Source organism: Bradysia coprophila, assembly GCF_014529535.1.
Source record: "Bradysia coprophila strain Holo2 chromosome X unlocalized genomic scaffold, BU_Bcop_v1 contig_128, whole genome shotgun sequence".
NCBI lineage: Eukaryota > Metazoa > Arthropoda > Insecta > Diptera > Sciaridae > Bradysia > Bradysia coprophila.
The window spans coordinates 5480828-5502989 of NW_023503295.1; the positions used below are offsets into that span (position 1 = coordinate 5480828).

Below are 22162 nucleotides of genomic sequence, written 5' to 3' on the forward strand. Positions count from 1 at the left end.
TGATTTTGTCTGTGTGTGCACACAGTGTATTATACAATTGGATTTTTTTATCCGTTTTTAGCCCCGTACGAAGTACTGGGGGCTTATAAGATTAATATGCCGTTTGTAACATGTCGAATTGGAAGCAGCCAGTAAGGGCAAAGCATTTGGTTATGTTCATAGATGACAAATCCGCAATAAAAAAAATGTCCGTCCGTCCGTCCGTCCGTCCGTGACCGCTCTAGCTAGAGTAAATCACAACCTTTTTTTAAAATTCTTTTTTTCCCCGATTGGTATCGACAAAAGTAAGGTCAAGTTCGAAAATGGGCATGGTAGGGTCGGCCCTTCCAGAGCTAGGGCCCTATAGGTGTTTTTCAGTCTTTCGACGATATCTACCGAAATGCGCACGCAATAGCTGCTTGTGATATATCAAATGAAAGGTATTGACGAGTAGAACAAAGTTGCTGAACATTGTTTTTGGGTAAGATGCAACGTGGGCTTGTTGGGAGGGCTCAAAGGTCGTTACTCGGCCCTAGGTGTTTTTTGCACATAAATCGAGTAAATCTCATCCGATTTTGCTAGTTTTAGTTTTTTATGGAAGGTAATTGAATACCGAAAAGAACGTGACGAAAAAAGTTTCAAATTAGGGCCCTTGGACTAAGGCCGCTACTCGGCCCTAAGTGTTTTTTACACATAAATCGAGTAAATCTCATCCGAATTTGCTAGTTTTTGTTTCATTTGAGAGATAATTGAATGCCGAATAGAATGATGGCGAAAAAAGTTTCAAATTTGGGCCCTTGGACTAAGGCCGCTACTCGGCCCTACGTGTTTTTTGCACATAAATCGAGTAAATCTCATCCGATTTTGCTAGTTTTTGTTTCATTTGATAGATAATTGAATGACGAAAAGAATGATGGCAAAAAAGTTTCAAATTTGGGCCCTTGCACTAAGGCCGCTACTCGGCCCTAAGTGCTTTTTGCACATAAATCGAGTAAATCTCAACCGATTTTGATAGTTTTTGTTTCATTTGAGAGGTAATTGAATACCCAATGGAAAGTTGGCAAAAAATTTTGGGTTTCTAAAATAATGTCGTAAATTGTTGGTTTTATTTGAAAGGTACTTCGTACGGGCTTTCGTAATTGCGCTATGCGCAATTTAAAAAATGAACAGTTTCAGTAAATTTGACAATGCGCAACTTGACTTGCATTTTGGTAACAGACGCATTAGAGGGTTGTAGACGTATTAGGGTTCCGGGCTTATTAGGGCTACGGACGTATAATGGTTGCGAACGAAATAGAATTACGGGTTGTACGGGGCTAAGTCGCAGCAAACGCTCCGACTGTTCTGATGCCTTGTTTCTTATACGATAGGATGTGTATTGTTCGTGTATACATTTTTGGACGACCAACAAGCATTTGATTTTTAAATTTAACCAATTAATCGGCAAAATGAATGGATCTTTAATCTGCACAGAGTATGCAGAAAAGTGTTCATTTACATACATCACTGTTAACCGAATATAAGTTTAATTATATGCATACGGTGAGACATACAGCTCACCGTAATCTTACGTGTATAAGTTTAACAAACGCAATTAAAAAACGTGTTAGCTAAAATAGCGATCCGAACGGACAGCATTATAATAATATTCATTTATGTGATTTAATACGAGATGTTTATTTATATTTATTTATTTTATGAATGGTTACGATACCACACATCTAAATCATGTCAATATACACCTTACATTAGTAAAATGTTAAATAAACGAAGAGATGGAAGGAAAAAAAAAATTAATATCGAATGTAAAGTTTGACCTTGGTCAAATCACAACGTTAGTTCCAACTGGACGCTAGGAAAAACTTGGTGAGACAAAAAAAAGTTGTTTATTTAGAGTTTTGTCATTCAAAAGATATTCTTTTTCGAGAATTTAACAAAAATGTTTTACAAGAATTCATTTTTGTTCTTTCGGCAAATATTATATTTGTAAATTCGATTTAAGGAACCTCTTTAATTTTTGGTTGCTGCCCCTCCCATTCGAACAATACATATATGCACGAAACATAAAAATTCGTTTGAGTGGGTCATGAGTATCGATCTACCTTTAGAGTGGAACAACATAATGACTTAATTGAAATGGTTTTTCTTGATGTCACTCATTCACGCGAATAAAGAGAAAAATGGAAACAAGATTGGTCAAGTAGTGGTATTGCCCCTCTTTCAGTTTTCCTTAGAAGATATGTTTTCAGAAGAATTTGCATTAAATTGAGCGCAAATTAACCTGACGACGAGGATCAAAAATATCCATCTCACTTGAAAAAAAAAATGAATTTTTTTATTTCGTTCCTAAATTGAATGATTAACATTCATGTGAATGACAAGATCATTTTCGCCGGTCCACCGTGACTGTAAATTATTCAGTCGATCAATAGATAAAAATATTTTATTTAACATAATCGATTTATATTTTTCTTTGTTTTTAAATTTACATAAATCAGCGTAAAATTTTCAAACAATACAAACATTAGGGGGGTCCAAAAAATCAAAGTGTCGAGGAAGTTGGCGGACCCCGAGGAAAACAAACCTTTATGGCCTCCTGATAAAAATTGTATATGGGGCCGATGCGATCCGAGTTGGTTTATGGGTAGCTCAAGGACGAAATATGTGAAAAAACGCTGTGATTTTCCATACATTTTTTCCATTACTTTCTATGGAAAATTTTTTTTAGCGACAATATCAAACTTTTTTGGTCCAGTCAACTTAGATTAGATGCAAGAGCAACAAAAATGCGTTGTTTTCATTTTTTGGAATTTTTATATCGTCTGGGCACACCTAACAATATTGATATATACAAAAATTGACAGATAATTTCCAAGTAATACAAAGTCAGGCGAAGTCACTCTTAAAATTAAGTGTTAGGTGTCGTTGTAAAGGTAATGACAGTGGCTTTCCAACGAGCCCACACACAATAAGTTTCAAGTTGGTGTCTTGACGTAACAGTCATTTGAAAATTGTCTGAGTTCACGACCCTGACATTTTTGCACCAAAATCGATTTCTATATAGCTTCAAAAAATTGTTTTCGAAAAAATTTCTTTTTGCGATGAAAGCTTATGCCATAAGCTCTCGTTAGATATGAATATATCCGATGCACATCCCATAAATGTTTTGGAAGAACCCAAAGACTGGGTGAACAGATTGGGAAACTTTGACTGACTTGGGAGATGCGAATGCACTTACAAATCATTAAATCGGTCTCTTTGGATTATTCTGGGGTGAAATAATCCAACTCACCTTAAGAAGTGACCTCAACATCTGTTAGTTACGTTCAATTTTTCTTTAACTCTCATTTTCGTGGTTTTTCACATATTTCGTCCTTGAGCGACCCATAAATCAACTCGGATCACATCGGCCCCATATACATTTTTTATCAGTGGGTCATACAGGTTCGTTTTCCCCGGGGTCCGCCAACTTTCTCGAAACTTTTATTTTCCCATACGATTCTGGACCCCCCTAACAAACATTCTCAAACTTCATTCATTCTACTTACCAAGCAATAAGTAAAGAATGAATATTCCCAAATGTATATAAGTGTATATATAACTATAATTCGTCCATAGACTGTATAATTCAACTATAAAGCAAATATTTACAACAATATAAAATAAAGTTGACAGCATTTGATACCTAAAGTCATTAAATACGACGAAACTACCCTGTAAATCATTGTATTTAATGGGTTCCATCTTCTGCCATCGAGAAACCAAAAAATAAATAAAATAAAATTGAGAGATGGAATGTTTGCGACGCAGGGTTGTAACTTAGAACAATTTTTATTGTCGCTGCTTAGAACATTTTTGATTTTGATACCAGCCCTGTTGAATGTCGTTCAAAAACATAGACTCGTTTTTTAGTTTTCTGAATGTTTATAGTTTTCGGCAACAACGATTTTCTGTTATAGTAACTTTTAATTGTCTTCTTCGGCAATTGCCTTAAATCAGGTGGTATTTTACGACAATTTTTATGGTAAAGTGGTACAGCTGAATTTTTTTATAAAAATAATTTTGACAGACAGGCTTGTGTGGAAATCCAACATAACAACGAAACAAATATTGAATTTTCATACAAAAATTATTTTTATAAAAAAATTCAGCTGTACACCCGTGGTTTGCGAATAAAAAAAAAAAACTACGACCGAGAGTATATAGTCAATTTTTGTATCGAATTATCAGCATAATTTTATCGAGAAATGAAATCAAACTCTTGGATTATGGTTTCGCTGAGTAAAATCTTGATTTTAAATATTGAATTTGTATTTTAGAACACTGACGCCAAAGCAATGATAAGCGGGGAAATTTTTTTTTCGATTGACAATGGTTTTGAATGGGTTTCAAGATGTCATATATGGTAATAGGAATATTTTAAAGAATCTGAAGCACAATAGTGTGTAACAATTCACCGGTTTAAGGAAATACAACCGCGAGAGCTGTTAAAAAAATGTCGTCCGACATTTGACACAGGCCTATTCACCATTCAAGCTGCTATTTAATACTCGACTGAGCTTCGATATAATTCGAAATGGAAATCGAATGGAAAATCATTTATACCTTGCAGTAGCAGTAGAAAATGTTTCATTTAATTTTTTTCTCTTCAATTTTACAGCAAACTTCAGTGATATTTAGACCTGAATTCGCTGATGTGAAATGTCTACTCAGTGTCGACCGAAAATATCCGCTATCTACACTATTTTACAATGTTTTTCACGTAAACATAAAATATAGTGTAGCTGACCTTACAGTTTGTTCATTTCATTTTTACACAGTTTCTAAAGATTGTCGATATGTCAGAGTTTTAAATGTACCCAGTCAATTAAGTTCTTCCCAAATTGCGCAATATTTGAATTCGCGATAGAAATTTTAAATTTTTGCGCCAAAAATTCATAATTTGGGAAGAACTTAATTGACTGGGTACATTTAAAACTCTGACATATCTAAAACTGTGTAAAAATGAAATGAACAAACTGTAGGTTAAGAGGGTACAAGGGTTTAGCTGTGGACATAAACCAAATACTATGGCGCCACCTCTTTTAATTCAAATGAAACGCTCATTGTGTCTTCAATAACAAAAGAATCTGGAACATCGAGGACGGCCACCATAGAAATAGTGTGAAAACAAGATGGCCGCCGTGGTAGAAAATTTTTTGATTTTTATTAATTTCATCAAAACAAAAAGGAATTTTAGAAAAAGGAAAACACATTTTCGTGGTCAGCGACATAAGGAACGGTTTTGATATAGCAACTTATGTGTTTATTCCCGATGTACTGCCGAAAAAATGTACCTAAAGTGGAAAAAAATTTTGCCTTGCAGACGTGTTTTAATTGTGAAAAATAATTGTGAAAATCAAGTAATTTTATAAATGCGAAAACAAATTTCTGTTAAGTAAGGCTCAAATTAATCGTTAATCCCCTTTTTGCTGTATTCCATCTCTTGAGTTCTGAGAATTATGTTCCTAAATATGCCCTATTTTTCGCGCAATTTTGGTTCTTGTCCGAAGCTAAACCCTTGTACCCTCTTAACCGATTCATAATCATAAATTCGTTCTCTACTGTGCAGCACAGACGCATATGAAACAGAAAGCCACTGACTGCAAATCATGCCACCTCAAATCTATTGTACAGACTTCTACAAAGCGATTGGGTTAGTTTTGTACGAACAGTCTGTTCCAGTGATGTAAGAATGGTTAATGCTTATCGGAACGAAAAGAGCAAAGGACGACGTGAATTAACGGAATAATCAATTCTACAATCAAACAAAACCCAAAGATTTTCCATTTCTTATTCACCTCGGAATCGTTCAATTGAACATTGAGTGGTCGGATGCTTGAATTTGTAATGCATTCTCGAAAGAAAAAAGAAAAAAGAAAAGAAAACATAAACGTATTTGCATCGATTTTGCGTCATGAACAGAGTGTGTTGTCACTTGATTCAATATTCAATGACACTAAAATATATTTATAAATAAAACTTTAAAATAAAACAAAATTCAATTAAAATTGTAAAATGTAAATAAATCTTAGGATTTCTAATATGCAAAATTAAACTACAATTTATTCATAGAAGTAACTTGTTTTTTAGCTTGATTGTGATTTTTTTTCTTACTTCTTCTCTTTTTTCGTTTAACATACATGAGAAAATTTAATACATACAATCCGAAATATTGTATGAATCACATAAAGATCTACGCTTGGTGAACCAACAAGCATAATACTTAATTTTTTTGATAATTTTTTTTTCTTTTAATAAAAAATAAGAAGAAACCAAAAAGCTACAATCACAGTTCGCCAACACATTGAAAGAAAAAAAAATCATGTACATACAAAATATGCTTAGTTTGACAGTGTGTACATTACACACACATATATATATATGTGTATATGTGTGTCGTGAAACTGTGGGACCAACATACCACTCTGTGCAAAGTGCTTCAACAATTCTTTTTACATCGAAACAGTGTATAATGTTTTTATAAAGTGTGTTCTTGTTGTATCCATAAACAAACTATAGTAATACGAAAATATCACATCACATTGTTGATACGTTCCGATATATTTGTATAAATATATATATATACACATATCTACATGTAAGACCTCGAATAATTGCGGTGGCGCCAGTGCAAATGAGACATATATACTTAAAGAATTTAGATAAACTAATTTTATCTCTTTTTTTAATTTTTTATTTTCAATGTAAACTGGGAAAAACATTTTACATTTTAAGTATTTTAACGTATTTACGCTTTTTTTTTCTTCTTCTTCTTATTCTTTTTAAACTTAAATGATTTATGTCGTGTTAATATATATCGGTTGGAGTGGCTGACTGTAGGTAAAGTAATATTGAAAGCGAACAAGTAATTTCGTTCTACCTTTGTAGGTGACATCAATCCCTTTTTCATGATGTCTGTATTTCTTTGTCGTTGTTGTTGTGTCGTTGAAAAAAAAAATCACTTTGTAAAAGCCATCATCAGGGTTCATTGAAATTAAGAACAAAATAAAAAAAAATATATACAACACACCATCGCAACGGAGAGACAACGGCAATAAACGAACTGAATTTAAAACAAAAATTTTTAAATGCACTAATTAATGAGAACAGTTTCGAGACGAAACATCGTATCAAGGAAATGATATCCTTGAACTATAATGTTAAGTATACACTTGTCGTCATACAATTTATAATCATTTTTTTATTATTGATTCTGCTTTTACCTGGTAAAACATGTTGAACTGAAAGTCTGGCGTCAGTTTGATGTTTTCCTTAAATTTTTTTTTTCTTTCTTTAAACGAACTATACAAAGCTGCTGAGAAAAATAATGAACGAATGATTCGACGACCACGACTGGTTAAAACCTAGATGTAATCTCACTGCTTGTCTGGTGCATTGTCAAACCCCGTTACATTTAAGGCCCGTCATTGGGAAATGACAGGACGGTTTCCCGAAAATGTATGGAAAATTTTATCACAAAAATTCACCGAAAAAATTCAAAGAAACTCACCTCTTATGCTTTCCATTGTATTCGGGCATAGTCTCTTTAGGTCGCCAAGGCATATTTGAACACTAAACACTTTTTACTCGATGCAAAAACAAAAAGTTTTTTTTTTGTTTTGTCGCGACAAAAACACACAAAATATTTCGACACAACTGTGACACTCCGCTACCTATAAGTACTAGAATGAATGTTTGCTGTGTTCACTTCGGCGGTAAAATATTTTCATTCAAAAAAGTGTCGGACATATTATAAAAATCATGAAACAGTTGACAAAGGGTAGCGTATACATTTAATAATGCTCATCGACCATTTTTTAAAGCTTTACGAGAGCTCAGCGGACATTCTCTCACCGATGGGAGAGCATTTATTAAAAATTAAGCCTCTCGTAAGACTGCGCTGAGCGTAAATAAATGTTCAGTCCTCTTTAGTAAGCTAAGAAGACTTCGCGAAGTCTAATTATGCCACCTCTTTGAATAAAAATATCGGCTGAGTTCTAATAATCCTCCGCTGAGCTCTAATAATTCTTCGCTGAGCTTTAACAAACCTCCGCTGAGCTCTAATAATTCTCCGCTAGGCTTCAGGAAGTGTCCGTTAGGCCTAAGCAAGTTGCAGGAAGGCTTAATGGAGCGAATCGGACACTCAGCGGAGATCTGCAAAGCTAAGTGGAGTCTTATTAAATCATAGAAACAATTATTAGGTATCCGCTGATGCTTATTGAGTGTTCGCTTAGCTTCATTGCCTTACTACAACGTGCTAAGGTCTGACGGACTCTTACTGAAGCCTAGCGGATAATTATTAGAACTCATTAGAGGTTTGTCAGCGGAGGTTCGTTAAAGCTCAGCGGAGAATTATTCGACCTCAGCTGATATTTTTGTTCGAAGAGGTGGCATAATTAGACTCAGCGAAGTCATGTTAGTTTACTAAAGAAGTGGGAGAGGTTACAATTTTAATAAATGTCTACCATCGTTGAAGTGTCGGACACTTTTTTGAATGAAAATATTTTACCGCCGAAGTGAACACAACAAACATTCATTCTAGTCCTTATAATAGCGGAGTGTCACAGTTGTGTCGAAATATTTTCTGTGTTTTATCGCGACAAAACAAAAAAAAACTTTTTGTTTTTGCATCGAGTAAAAAGTGTTTTAGTGTTTAAATATGCCTTGGGGACATAAAGAGACGGTGCACGAATACAATGGAAAGCATCATGGGTGAGTTTCTTTGAATCTTTTCGGTGAATTTTTGTGATAAAATTTTCCATACATTTTCGGGAAACTGTCCTGTCATTTCCCAATGACGGGCCTTTTAAGTCAAAGTCAGCCATTCAGCGATTGTTTTTAATTCTTATAAAAGATCTGAGGCTCTGCTATTTTTTAATGCATTTTCAGCTGAAGCGTTTTTCGATGGGCTTGTCCCTTATAGACTTAAATTGGACGGGATGGACAAAACCAGCATCTAATTGTATGTCGTGACACGTAGCGACGCGAAAGAGACCTAATTCAATACATTTTCTTTTGTTATGCTGCCAAACGTGAAAGGAGAACAAAAGAAAAATTTGAATTAGGTCTCTTTCGCATCGCTATGTGTAGCTAAAGTAACCCTCCGTTGGATCTGTTTTGTGGTTCACACAAATCAATTTTGATAAGACACTGATGGTTTGTGTAAACCCAGTCGTTCCTATTATGTTAGATGGAGTGTCATCTAATTGAATTTAGAAGAGTATAGGCGTGAATTGTGACTGTAAAACTAATTATAAACTCTATTTACATGCTTATGCACGGTAAAGTGCACTTTACATCACTGCGTGTGACAGGGAAAATGCACTTACCGTCCACAAACATCTAAAATGTGTTACGTCACTGCTTGTAAACGTTTGTAACACATATTTACAAACAGTGGCGTGACACACTATTACATCCGAATTAGTCGTAAGCATAATTCATCAGAAATAAGCATTTCATATTGTCACCCAGTCTCATATCCAATTCTTGAAGTCAGTCAACAATACGGAATCGAAGGGAATTGCTGCAACGGCCAACGAGAGACAGTATGTAGTATAACATCAGTCCTTCATCAGCCACATATGCAGTTCAGACTAAAACGATTAACGTTCGTGGTACTTCGCCGTCTGATTCGACGAAACGGTCAACATTTGCATATGTCTCAACTACAGAAATGTTATGATCGAAGTCAAAGAAATTGTTCAATTAGCTTCCGTTCCTGATGGTTTCCATTACAAAAAAACTGACAGTTGTACTACTCGAGTACTACACTGTCGACGATAACTATTGTGCGCGTTTCGATATTTTTTGTGTGCTCTGGAACCGATTAGAAGCAATGACCAACCAACAAATGACAATTTCCGACACTTGACCGGCCATCAATTATTATGAAGCCTCTGTCGACTTGCAGATAGTCGAATTGCCACCATAATTTCTGTGATTGACAATTGGAAAGAGAAAAACGTAATATTGGATAAACAAATGCCTAAGAGACGAAAAAAGAATAGTGCGGCGACGAAACAAGTGCCCAGACGCAGACATCGGTATATAGCAATTAGAGATTGAATAATTAGCTCAATTCCCATCAGCGCCAGTAAATTTAAAAACGAATTTATCCGACCAAAACAGTAGTACAATTAGTTTAACGATTCATAAATTTAACCGAATTTGACAATGAAGTTAGATTTATCAGCGTCGATAAATTTTGACAAGAATTGAGCGATATTCCTACCACGACAACATCAAAACATAATTTTATGATCTCATTTTGAACGGTGCAAAAGTGCTATTAAAGACAGCTGCCAAATAGAGTACTATTTTGTATGAAATTTTATCCCCACTCTTTTTACAGTGTAAAATTTCGTATGGAGCACTGTCAAGTTTCAGTACCCTATTTAGAGTAGCGCTTTTGCTTGACATGCATTGACAGTGCACAATGACTCGAGGGAGAAATTACGATATTACAAATCGCCGCATACATGGACGATGTTTTGTACACTGTAATCGAGGAAACAACCAAAATTTTACCAAAAAAATCTGCGTCGCATGTGGCAGATAAATTTTCTTGCTGGTCTGTATCTGAACATCTGCCACTTTGCGACGCAGATTTTTTTGGTAAAATTTTGGTTGTTTCCAGTCAAAAAAATTTTTTGTAAAAATTATTTGGCAGATGATGAGAAAACCTAAGCCAGCTTGTTTGAACTAATTGGGTGTAAAATTTAATTTTTGCGTAACGAAGCTGAAAGCGTCAACTCTAGCGATATCATTCATTTTAGAAATTGTATTTCAAAGACTGCGTCACACTTTTCTCGAAGAGATTTTTGTTGGGATATCAGTCGTTTTAGAAGTTTTAGAACACTGCTTTTTATAACAGTTTATAACAGAAATTCAAAAATTTGACGAAAATCGAAAATTTGACGAAATTCGAAAATTTGACGAAATTCCAAAATTTGACGAAAATCGAAAGTTTGACGAAAATCGAAAATTTGACGAAATTCGAAAATTTGACGAAATTTGAAAATTTGACGAAAATCGAAAATTTGACGAAATTCGAAAATTTGACGATATTCGAAAATTTGACGAAATTGGAAAATTTGACGAAATTCGAAAATTCGACGAAATTCGAAAATTTGACGAAATTTAACGAAAATCGAAAATTTGACGAAATTCGAAAATTTGACGAAATTCGAAAATTCGACGAAATTCGAAAATTTGACGAAATTTAACGAAAATCGAAAATTTGACGAAATTCGAAAGTAATTCTCTATCTGCCACCATTCAAGAAATATCTCCAAAACCCCAATTGACACACCCATTTCCAACTTTCGACATTTTTCGCAAATGCCCTTCTTTTCTACTCGTAAAACTCTGAGACTTTGCCGAAGAAAGTAACTCTCTATCTGCCACCATTCAAGAAATACCTCTAAAAACATAATTGACCCACCCATTTCCAACTTTCGACATTTTTCACATATGCCCCTCTGTTCTACTCGTAAAACTCTGAGACTTTGCCGAAGAAATTAACTCTCTATCTCTCATAATCGCAAAAATATTAGTCCTTTCATCCTACGCTCGAGTAGCTCAAAATTTGGTCACTCTAATCACTCTAGCTCAAACAAATCTGATCCGATTTTTTTAATTATTTTTTTGTTTGAATCGTGTTACAAATACCTTTCATTTGATGGGTCACACGCCTCTGTAGGTTTCAATACAGCTAAGCTACAGCCGAAAACGCGTTCCCGACCCTCGAAAACCACACTCAGAAACCACTTCGAGGCCAATAAAACAAAATTCTGGTTTTTCCTGGGGTAATGGCGTATCACATTTTCATTTTTATGCCCACCCTGAGGTTCCTGCAAAATTTCATGGAGATTGGCTGACTTGTTTCCGAGATCGACCGTCGATAGATAGACAGATAGACAGATAGACAGATAGAAACATACAGAGTAAGTTGAAAGATTTTGATTGTTTGAAAAACGTTAATTTGGTGCATTTTCTATCAAAATGACCAACTTCACAACGATGTATCTCCGGCAATTTTAAAGTTACATAGTCGAGTGATAGCTCGTTTTGCTCGTATTTGAAGCGCGAATAAGATAGAATAGGGTTTGTGGTGATACAGGCCAAAGGAAAGAAACTTAAATTCTCGCCTATATATAGTTGCCGCGTCTCAAAAAATTTTCTTCGTTCTTTTTTTGGAAGTTAGACTGCGTGAAGTCCTCCGCTATCGCTCCGGACATGATGTGTCATTCCAATTTCACAGTACTTTCATCTTTCATGTCTGCTATCTGCTAGGGCAGTAGCTAGAAGACATATGCGCATCGATATGTCATTCCAATTTCACAGAATTTTCATCTTTTATTTAAAAAATTGGCGAACAATTCCATTCAATTATATTTGCCAATCCTAAATCAACTTCAATTGTGAATCGTTTGTCATACAGAGGCTTTTTGGGTTATTCTGTCACCCTATTTGGTATACCGTGGATTTGAGACCGGAGTACATGTAGAGTATGAGTCCAATGCTCTGCCGATTCAGCTCTATTTTTATCGGTCGTAACACCAATCAGAGTCATTGTACGGTGCTATAGCCCTCAAATTTGAATTATTTGAGCCGAGGATCGGATTAAATAGAATCGCATTTTAATCAGCACCATGTTGATTATTGTAAACCGCACACACTTATATCTGTTGACTTTCTTAATTGATTCGTTGAAGTAAAAACAAAATCAATAAAACCGTGAACATTTACAACATTTAAGTTAATGTTTACGTCGACGAGAATAAATGTCTTTTAAAATGAATGTATATGGAGAAAAAAAATAAGTGAAGAGCGTGCAATAATAATAAATATATTAATTGCGTTCTTTCATAAATTAATTATATAAAATGGCTAGACACTGGTCTTGGCGCCTAATTCGATTATTTCACACTAAAATTGACGAGTAAACAAAAGAATAAATTTTACTAAATTTGTATTTTTACTTTTTATATATTTATATAAATTGGTATTATTATAACAGCACATACACGTAACGAGAAAAACCTAATAAATTTACCTAATTACTTTTAAATTGAAATTTTCGAAATAAAATAAAATGTAAAATGTAATAAATTCAAAATTCAGTATAAAACGAAACAACGAAAACATTATTATATTGGGATGTGTGTAATTATTTTGTGTGTCTAATATAAATCAGATAGTATATTACCTGAAAGGCCGCCGAATCAAAGAAGAAGGAAAAATTAAGCATTGTGTGTTTAACTCTAAACTCTGCTACCGTGCATTACAAATACGTACATTATTATATTGAAATGGTGAAAAATGTAGGCGCCATTTTCAAATTTATAAGTATTTACACGTACTTTACATTATGTACTCCCTAATTAAAAAGAAAAGAAAAAATTGAGCCAAACACATTCCTAAATAGAAACTTGTTTACATTTATAGCTAATGCCTTGCCGTAAATTTTTATTTCTTGTATATTTCCTCTCACTAAAGTGCTATTTTTAATCTTTTTTTTCTTCTACTTGTAAACACCGAAACTGTATAAAAGGCGATTTTTGAACGTTATGAGAATTCGACGAAATAATGAGAACGTTCAAGTTAACTAAATTTCAGTTTTATTTCAAAAAAAATTCCTGAACACATGTGACACTACAGTTTTGTGTATAAATATAAAAAAAATGGAAACCGGGTATCGCACACAATTTTTATGACAATTTATATACTGATTAGGATAGCCTTATCACAAGTTGTTTTCCTAATTTATGTTTTTTTTTATCGCTTGGTCACACGACAATGATAAAAAGTTGTTTTTTTTTCAAAAAAATATGTTCAACTCCGAAAATCACCCCTTCAAGGAATGTGTCGAGATGAGGAGGAACCAGTGGTTCATTGTATCATTTTTGACAACACTACTTGGTACGACTTCCTCTCTATGGGGATGTTGCTCAACCGAATCATTCTTCACCACGATAATATAATTTAATAAAAATAGCCTTGTCCCACCAGGTTATAGGCGGATCATTATTTTACTAATTTCGAAAGACTTTTTAGGTCATCGCTTATCTTTGCGAATCGCAAATTGCGATCCCTTGATACCGGATTGTTTTTACAGTGCTTAGTGGTAAGCTGTGCGACAAACCTAGTTCCATGTATGATGTACACTAGGAGCGAAATTAGTAGGATTAGTATACCAGTGTCTCCCAACAGTGTCTTCACCACGAGCACAATAATATAAAAATTTCAAATTCACATGGCTAATTTGATTTTGAGGTGAACATATCCGATTGGATAATGTCAGTTATTAAATATAGAAATCACTCCCACAGGTCATTTTGAAGTCTGTCTACGTCTACCATAATTTTACACGAATACATTATGTAATCGGTATGCTTACAGAACGGATACACTGAACAAAATATTCCACAATCAATATAACAAAGGACTTATGATCGAAAAGACATGTTGGTAAAACTGGCGACAGAAATGGTAGTATGTTGTACGGAGTACAATTAGGAGGTACATGTTCCGTACTTACGATTCGAAGGAAAATGTACACGCTCCAACAGGGAATAAAAAAAGGAACATCGTGTGGTGTCAATTGGCTCTTTAAGCCCTAAAAGTGGCACCGTGCTATTTAATGAATATTTAAACATCGTCTGGTGCCACCAAGAAAGTAATTAGTCTATCAGAAATTTACGGTACGTGGAGAAACATAGTACCGAATCGAATGATATCTAACTGCACTGACAAAATAATTGGTCAATTTTGAATCAACAGTGTGTCACATTCATTTTGTAGAGCATACCAATGGTGGTTGAAATGAAATGTCCAACCTTTTTCTCAAAGGTTAACAAATAACTATTTCCAGTCTAGGGACGAAAAGTTGGATAGTCGAATTTTAGTGTGACCTCGATTCTTCCAAGGAAAAAGGTTATGTACGTGTGCAATATGTTACGTTATGTACACATGCCATGTTAACCGAATATAACGAGAGAGTTCGTACTAAGAGAATGCGATGTTATTTGACATTTTGACACTATTGTTACGTAGGGTAGTGACTCAGTTCACGACCACTACAGGTTCAAGTATAGCCGCAAAAAAATTTCATGTTGCTTGAGATGAATAAGATTCAGAAATGCGGATCTGAGTGGATGCGGGAAAGATTTCTTTTACGTGGTAATATCATCCACTACTACTACTATTAGATTCCTGTCCGCGAATCAGTACAACACAAAAATTTACTTGCTTGAAGTGAATCGTCTTCAAAACACTGCTTACATTGTGAATGGAAATATTAATGCTGAATGCGATCGCACAGTATTCAACAACAATGTTTATACCAGAAGAATAAAAAAAAAGTTAGGGCATGAACCACACATGTCATGATCACAAAGAATTTTAACTGCAAAACTCCGAAATTTTCTGTACTATTCAAATCACAGAACGAAATTCAAAACGGTCCGAACGAAATTCAAAGATGTAGACACCATTTCTTACAGTGTGAACCGTGAATCGGTACTAATTTACATTCGACATTATTTCAGGTAATTGAATTATTGAGATTTCTGTGAGAATAGAGTCTTCGTGCAAAAAAACCACAGGGGTGTAACTTAGAACATTTTTGATTTTTGTACCAGCCCTGTTGAATGTCGTTCAAAAACATCGAATCGTTTTTGTATTTTCTGAATGTTTACAGTTTTTTTTTATTAGGTTAGGTTGAAAATTCCATATACAAACTGTGGTAACATGGCACAGGGGTGTAACTTAGAACAATTTTTATTGTCGCTACTTAGAACATTTTTTATTTTGATTTTTGTACCAGCCCTGTTTTGAATGTCGTTCAAAAACATCGAATCGTTTTCTAATTTTCTGAATGTTTACAGTTTTTTTTATTAGGTTAGGTTGAAAATTCCAAATACAAACTGTTTGCAATACCGGTGCAATACCTTTCAGCTCATTACCGACAATACCACAACATGTACCGAAATATTTTTTGAACCGGTGGGTGGCGAATTAAAGTCGCATTTGCGTCTAGTTCTCCAATTAATTTAATTAAAATCTGATTCTTATTGTAAAAAAAAACTTGGAACGAGCCGAACAATTCTTATGATCTGGAATTTTGATTACCCAACGCAGATCCAGTCAAATAAATCGACAAACATTTTAAATGCAAATTTAACCGATTTCTGTGATACAATTGGAAATTCCAGATCATACGAATTGTTCGGCTCGTTCCAAGGTTTTTTTTTTTAAATAATATCAAATTTTAATTAATTTAATTAAAGAAATAGATGCCTTAAACGAGTAATTATTCCGTGGACCAGCTGGTAATCAAATGGGTTGGTAATTTACAGCCAGGTTCTACACTGAAATTCAACTTGACAAAATCAAAACCAAAATCTGCTGCCTTTTTCATGTAGTTCGTTAATTTTCTAGTTTTCGGCAACAACGATTTTCTGTTATAGTAACTTTTAATTGTCTTCGGCAATTGCCTAAAATCGATGGCATTTTACGACAATTTTTATGGTAAAGTGTGCAAAAACATTAAAAAATTTGCGGCAAAAAACATTTAGCATAGAGTGTCATGTTTAAATTTAGATCAGCCACGCTGAAGTGATGATACTCTCGTCTCCATGTTTACATTTATCTGTACGTATTTTAATATTACGTAGATTAAGTTTCGAAGATATATTGGCATTTTTTGGGTGTTGTTGTTGTGTTTGTGTGTCGCTCTCCTCGTGTATGTTTAATTTTTTCTTCTTCTAAATTTTGCAAATATTAGCTGTATGACTATATCACCTTATAGCGTCAATATGTAACAAATTCCATCTAAAGAACAATTTATTGTTTAGTTTTCAAATACAATAATCGTACAGCAAATATATAGCCAGCGAAAACACACATCATTTGTGGAGAAAACTGATGCTGATGACAATCAAATTTTTTTAGTTGGTTGTAATTGGAAATGGTTATCGATTGTGTCATCTTTCAAGGAAATTCTTTTCTTGACAATTTAAGCAACTGGCGGTAGGTATCGATTTTGGATTTTTATTTTATTTTAAAGAAAACATTGAGAATGGTCATATCTGATCGTGGAGAGGAAGTGGTCATGGACCGAATGAAGTGGGAATGAATTTTTGTGTGAGGCACACATCCAGCGGGCCAATGTCATAAAGGTTACAGAAGAAGACGCCTCAATACTAGAAGACTGAGAAGTCGAATAGACAGACAATAACGACGAAACCAACGCACTGCTCCTAGCATGAACACTACTTTGACAAACGTCGAATTTGGAGGCTTTTGTGATGAGAGCTACCGCTTAAGATTGATTGTATTGTGTGTTTGAACTCACACAACTAAAACAAGTCACCTATCTTCACGAAAGAAACGCAGTGCCTACTGTGACTTCATCAGCCTCCAAATATTTCTTATGTTCATGCTAGGAGCAGTGCGTTGACGAAACAATAAAAAATTGGTTAATCATTATGTGTGCATACAGTCGGAGAAAAATTGATTTCGGGATTTTAAGAGGCATCTTCGTTTTCATCGTCTTTCTGTATTCTCTCATTTCGCATGTTATTTCAAATGGCAATTGAGAGAATTAGAGAAATTATGACATCTCTAAAAAAAAAACCGAAATCTATATTTCTCCGACTGTACGTTGTTATAAGAACTTTATCAGTTTAAGCTGAAAAAAATGTCGCTTTGAATGGTGCTATCCATTCACACAATTTTTTTACCTACACCAAAAAAAGAAAAATTTGTAATGACATGAAAAGTATATAACCCCAGAAACAACAACAACAACAACAACACAACAAAACTAAATCACAAAACCTTTACGACAATATTTCGACTAAACCATAAGTACAATGAATAACAACTTTCTGTGCGCACCCGTACTAGTCGAACCACATTTCGGAAGCTTTGATGTGACTTTTTATTCCATATAAATACGGATAATTGTTGTGTCGGTATATTTTAACACATTCGGCTTTGATCATTTATAAAGTAAATATACGAAATTCGATTCATCTCGGTAAGTACATTAAAATCTTATAATCCAATTTTATTTGCCATGGTTAACAAATGGAAAATCGTGAAGTGTGTGTACGAGCCTACAATGTTAAGTATATTTGGTGACAGATGGAATTAAGCCGTGTATGAATGGTGAATGGAAAATCGGATGTGTTAATAATAAAATATATTTATCTTCCATGGGTGACTATTTCATACATTACTCGTTTCTGTATATAAACTCTAAGACATCCGTTATTCTGGTTGGCTAGGGATATAATTTTATTACTCTTCTAGGGTTTTATTTTATTTCCGTTTTTTATTTTAAAGAAAAAAAACCAATGACCCGACGGAGATTCGAACTCGGAACACATCAGCAAACTGTGCTAACCATTCGACCACCGAGTCTTCGAGTATATCAGATATATAAACTCTTATGTCGCAGCGTTCGACTCAGTTTATAAAGTATATAAGCAGCATCTAGTACAAAATGTCGCGCGTGTATATTTAGACGCCATGTAATCGACGAAGGTCTTTTCAAAGTTCCCAAACCTTCCTGCTCACCAATCGCTACAAAACATCCACATTTTCATCAATAACCAAAGAATTTCAAAAGAGCCTCATGAAATAAAATCGTTGTCTCTAACAATTCTACAGCAGTAAGTGAAGGCAACAGGTGGGGGAACATAGAAAAGACCATAAGAAGGAGAATGTTTTAGGCGTCTCAACGCAAGCTGCAACGTCCTGAGGATTTTTATATTTAACAAGGAAAATTTAGAAACCCCTCAAGGGGAAAATGGGCTCCAAAACCACAAAAAACGAAAAAAAAAATTCTTGAATTTTCGAAAGTCTACTGTTACTGTAGGGTAATTAGGTACATAAAGGGGTCGCAAAGTGACATACTGATGTGAAAAATAGTTTTTTGATAGTGGAAATAACGGTTTTGAACACTGTGATGTCGTAAGATGGTCATCCAAATTATAATATTGATGTTATTACAGTGTGTACGATCTTTTGGATTTTTTTTTAATTCGACCACCCACGTCACTTCAACATAATTTTTAGTGTTTCCATATCAAAATTAAATTGACCTCTAATTTCATTAATCATATTCTGAAACTGATAAACCATTCTCTTCCTTATCCTAAAACGACCACCCTCTGTCTCGCATAATAAAGAAGAAGACGAAAAAAACATTGACTGTTCATATCAAAAACTGAACGCGGAATTAATCGCATTTTTATGAAGCAACTTTCGCATGAATATATTTTGCATGGCGGTCTCTTATGTACAGATGAAGTGAAGAAGATACACTCACAAAAAAAGACAACAAAATAAATGTGACTGAATTATTATATGATATGGTTGATACTTTTGACCTTACGAACTAGCACAAAAAAATATGTTTGAGAAATGTGTATATTATTTAAAAGACGCATTATTTACGTTAGAATGACGTAAGCCACTCATAATTAAGAATAATAAAGTCTCATCATCAACGACGAAAAATTAAGAAAGAAATATAAAAAACAGATTGTTGGCCATACAAAGAACTGGCAGGCATACTAGCCGATACAATGAAAATGTTTTCAATCAATCATTCATAGGTAAAATGTATCGTATGTCAATGATGGTATCCATATAGAGAAACAAACAAGAAAAAAACCTTTGTGGAATTGAATAGTTATGAGTTTTTCCGGTTCGTAAGACATTTTCAGGTTCAACATATTGGTGTGATACGCCGTGATGACCATACTTATTCGTTTTTTCACCGCAAATACAGGTAATGTGGCTGAACGATCGATGAGCCGAGGCGTAATGACAATCCAATTCTGAATTCATCGTTCGACAGATGTGTGCCGAGCTGTGATGATGGAAGTGCTTGTAACCAAGCACCTGATTCTCGAACCTTATGAACCAGGGAATTTCATAAAGATACCATTTTGTCATCAATATCATCAATGTTTAAGTGTGTGTGGCTCAAATGTACAGTGTGCCTAAATAGTTTGGAAACATGTAATGACAATGTAAACAAAAGAATTATATACATGACAACAATAGAACAATAGAAGCATGTACAATGAAATTTTTATGGTTCTTTTGTCTTCATGTCTATTGTTCTTTTATTTATTAGTTCTCATATGTTTCCAAACTTTCAACTGACACTGTACATTTGTTGAAAACGAACTGCGACTCGTGACTAGTTTCTGTAGCAATTTCTTTCACAAAGGAAAAATGACTTATAAAAGGTAATTTAGAGCTTTAAAACGTCTATAGTTCGTCCACAACGAGTGAAACTGATGATAGAAAACCTATTTAAGACGACACGTCCGTCTTCTATCTATCACTTTTATACACTGAAAATATAAGGTTCTAGAAGAAATTGACTAAGCATTTGACTTTACAGATTGACTTAGATTAATTCAACAAATTACATCGAGCATTTTTCACAATATTACACAGAGTTAACTTTTGCTTCACGATTTCTTCTACGTAATTCCTGTCTATCCCACTATTATGTCATTGTGCAAAAGCATTAGCAATTCATATCCTTCGGTTATCGTTGTCGATCTGTTATCCGTTTCTGGACGTTAACTATCTAATTACTTGGACTGGATAATAAAATCCAGCAAAATCCAGTTCGCATATTTATTCAAAATGTCATTAAAATGAATCCTTAAACGACCTTCATTTTTCGTTTTCTGCGACATGCCGCAAGTAATAATCGATATTATGATGATAGGAAATGATTATAAATTTGTATTGCATTGCGGTCTATATATCGACATTAAACACTGTTTCTCGGAGTATTATACCAAACATTATTTCTCTCAATTATTCCATTGATATGACGTCATTATGATTTATCTAGGTAAATATATCCTACATTAATATATCGATAAGTTGATCGTTTCCGCAATACAATAAAACATTATAAGGTACCAGTGAATATACCACGCACTAATACTCTTCTGTATATTACACACGTACACTCGTTACACTCATATTTGTGCAATATACAGAAGAGTATTAATTCTCGGTACATTCACCGGTACCTTAATGTACTATAAAATGTCGAAAAATATGCGATCAAACTTCGCATAGATGGGAGACTATATATGGCTGAGACTTAATGGAAAAATTGACCACACATCAACCAAGAACACATTTATATCGAACTTACCTTCACCATCAGTAGTGAGAGAACCTGGGAACTGGTCGTAACCTCCATATCGATCTTCGCTTGGCGCTCGGTCTAAAAAAACAAAAGATAAATAAATTCGTTAAGACAGCGTTAAGACAACTTTTTTTTATAAATAATGAAACTGAGAAAATGACGTAAAAAAATGGACCTATGCGAAAGGTGTTTCTCTTTTTAATGATTATCATCATCCGCATAATTTTCTCTGCTTCAGCTGTACGTAAAATATTTTCGCTACTAGTGAGATTTCGATTTTCACTTAGAATAGGTCAACGTTCAGACTTGTCATTTACAAGTCAACTTCCCACACATTGTGCTTGGAATAGTTATGTAAATTTAATACATTTTACGTCAAACTGTTAAGTGAAAATGTCAATCTATCTACCATTGTCTCAGAGACGATTATTCTACACGTACATGTGTGTCTCACATCCCAATGTTAAAATCCTACCCGCAAACAAATTGAAACACTATACATGAACAACTGCGAACGTTTTTCTATCTTAAATAACTTCTGAAATTGTCTGAAAGTTTATAATGGTTTTTGGTTATATCTTTAGTTTTTTTTTTTTAAATTGTTTAATTGGATGCCCTAATATTTTGTAAAATAATGTTGAATAAGTCTAGTAAACAATTTTAAATATAGCGGTGCTATTTCATATGTAAACAGAAGAAAAAATGAATAGATAAAAGTAAACTCATGTCATGAAAATAGATGCTAGACGAAACAAAATTTTAACTTTTTTTTCTAATACAACACATTACACATACACATATCGTATGATGATTTTCGTGAAAAGAAAACGCTCCAATATCGAAGCATAAAAACAATGTTTATTTCAGATTTCCCTATTTACCCAATATAATGCGCCACTACACCATTATACACTTTATATATTCCATCACTATTAC

The 22162-nt window shown here is 34.1% G+C and overlaps 1 protein-coding gene across 1 annotated transcript in view; it reads right to left on the reverse strand.

Moving 5' to 3' along the window:
- Window positions 1-22162, reverse strand: part of LOC119067800 (mothers against decapentaplegic homolog 6) — a 56347-nt gene that overhangs the window by 10554 nt on the left and 23631 nt on the right. The window contains exon 5 of the mRNA XM_037170947.1: window positions 21233-21304. Within this exon, the coding sequence (XP_037026842.1) occupies window positions 21233-21304 (72 nt within the window). The remainder of the gene's footprint in view (window positions 1-21232; window positions 21305-22162) is intronic.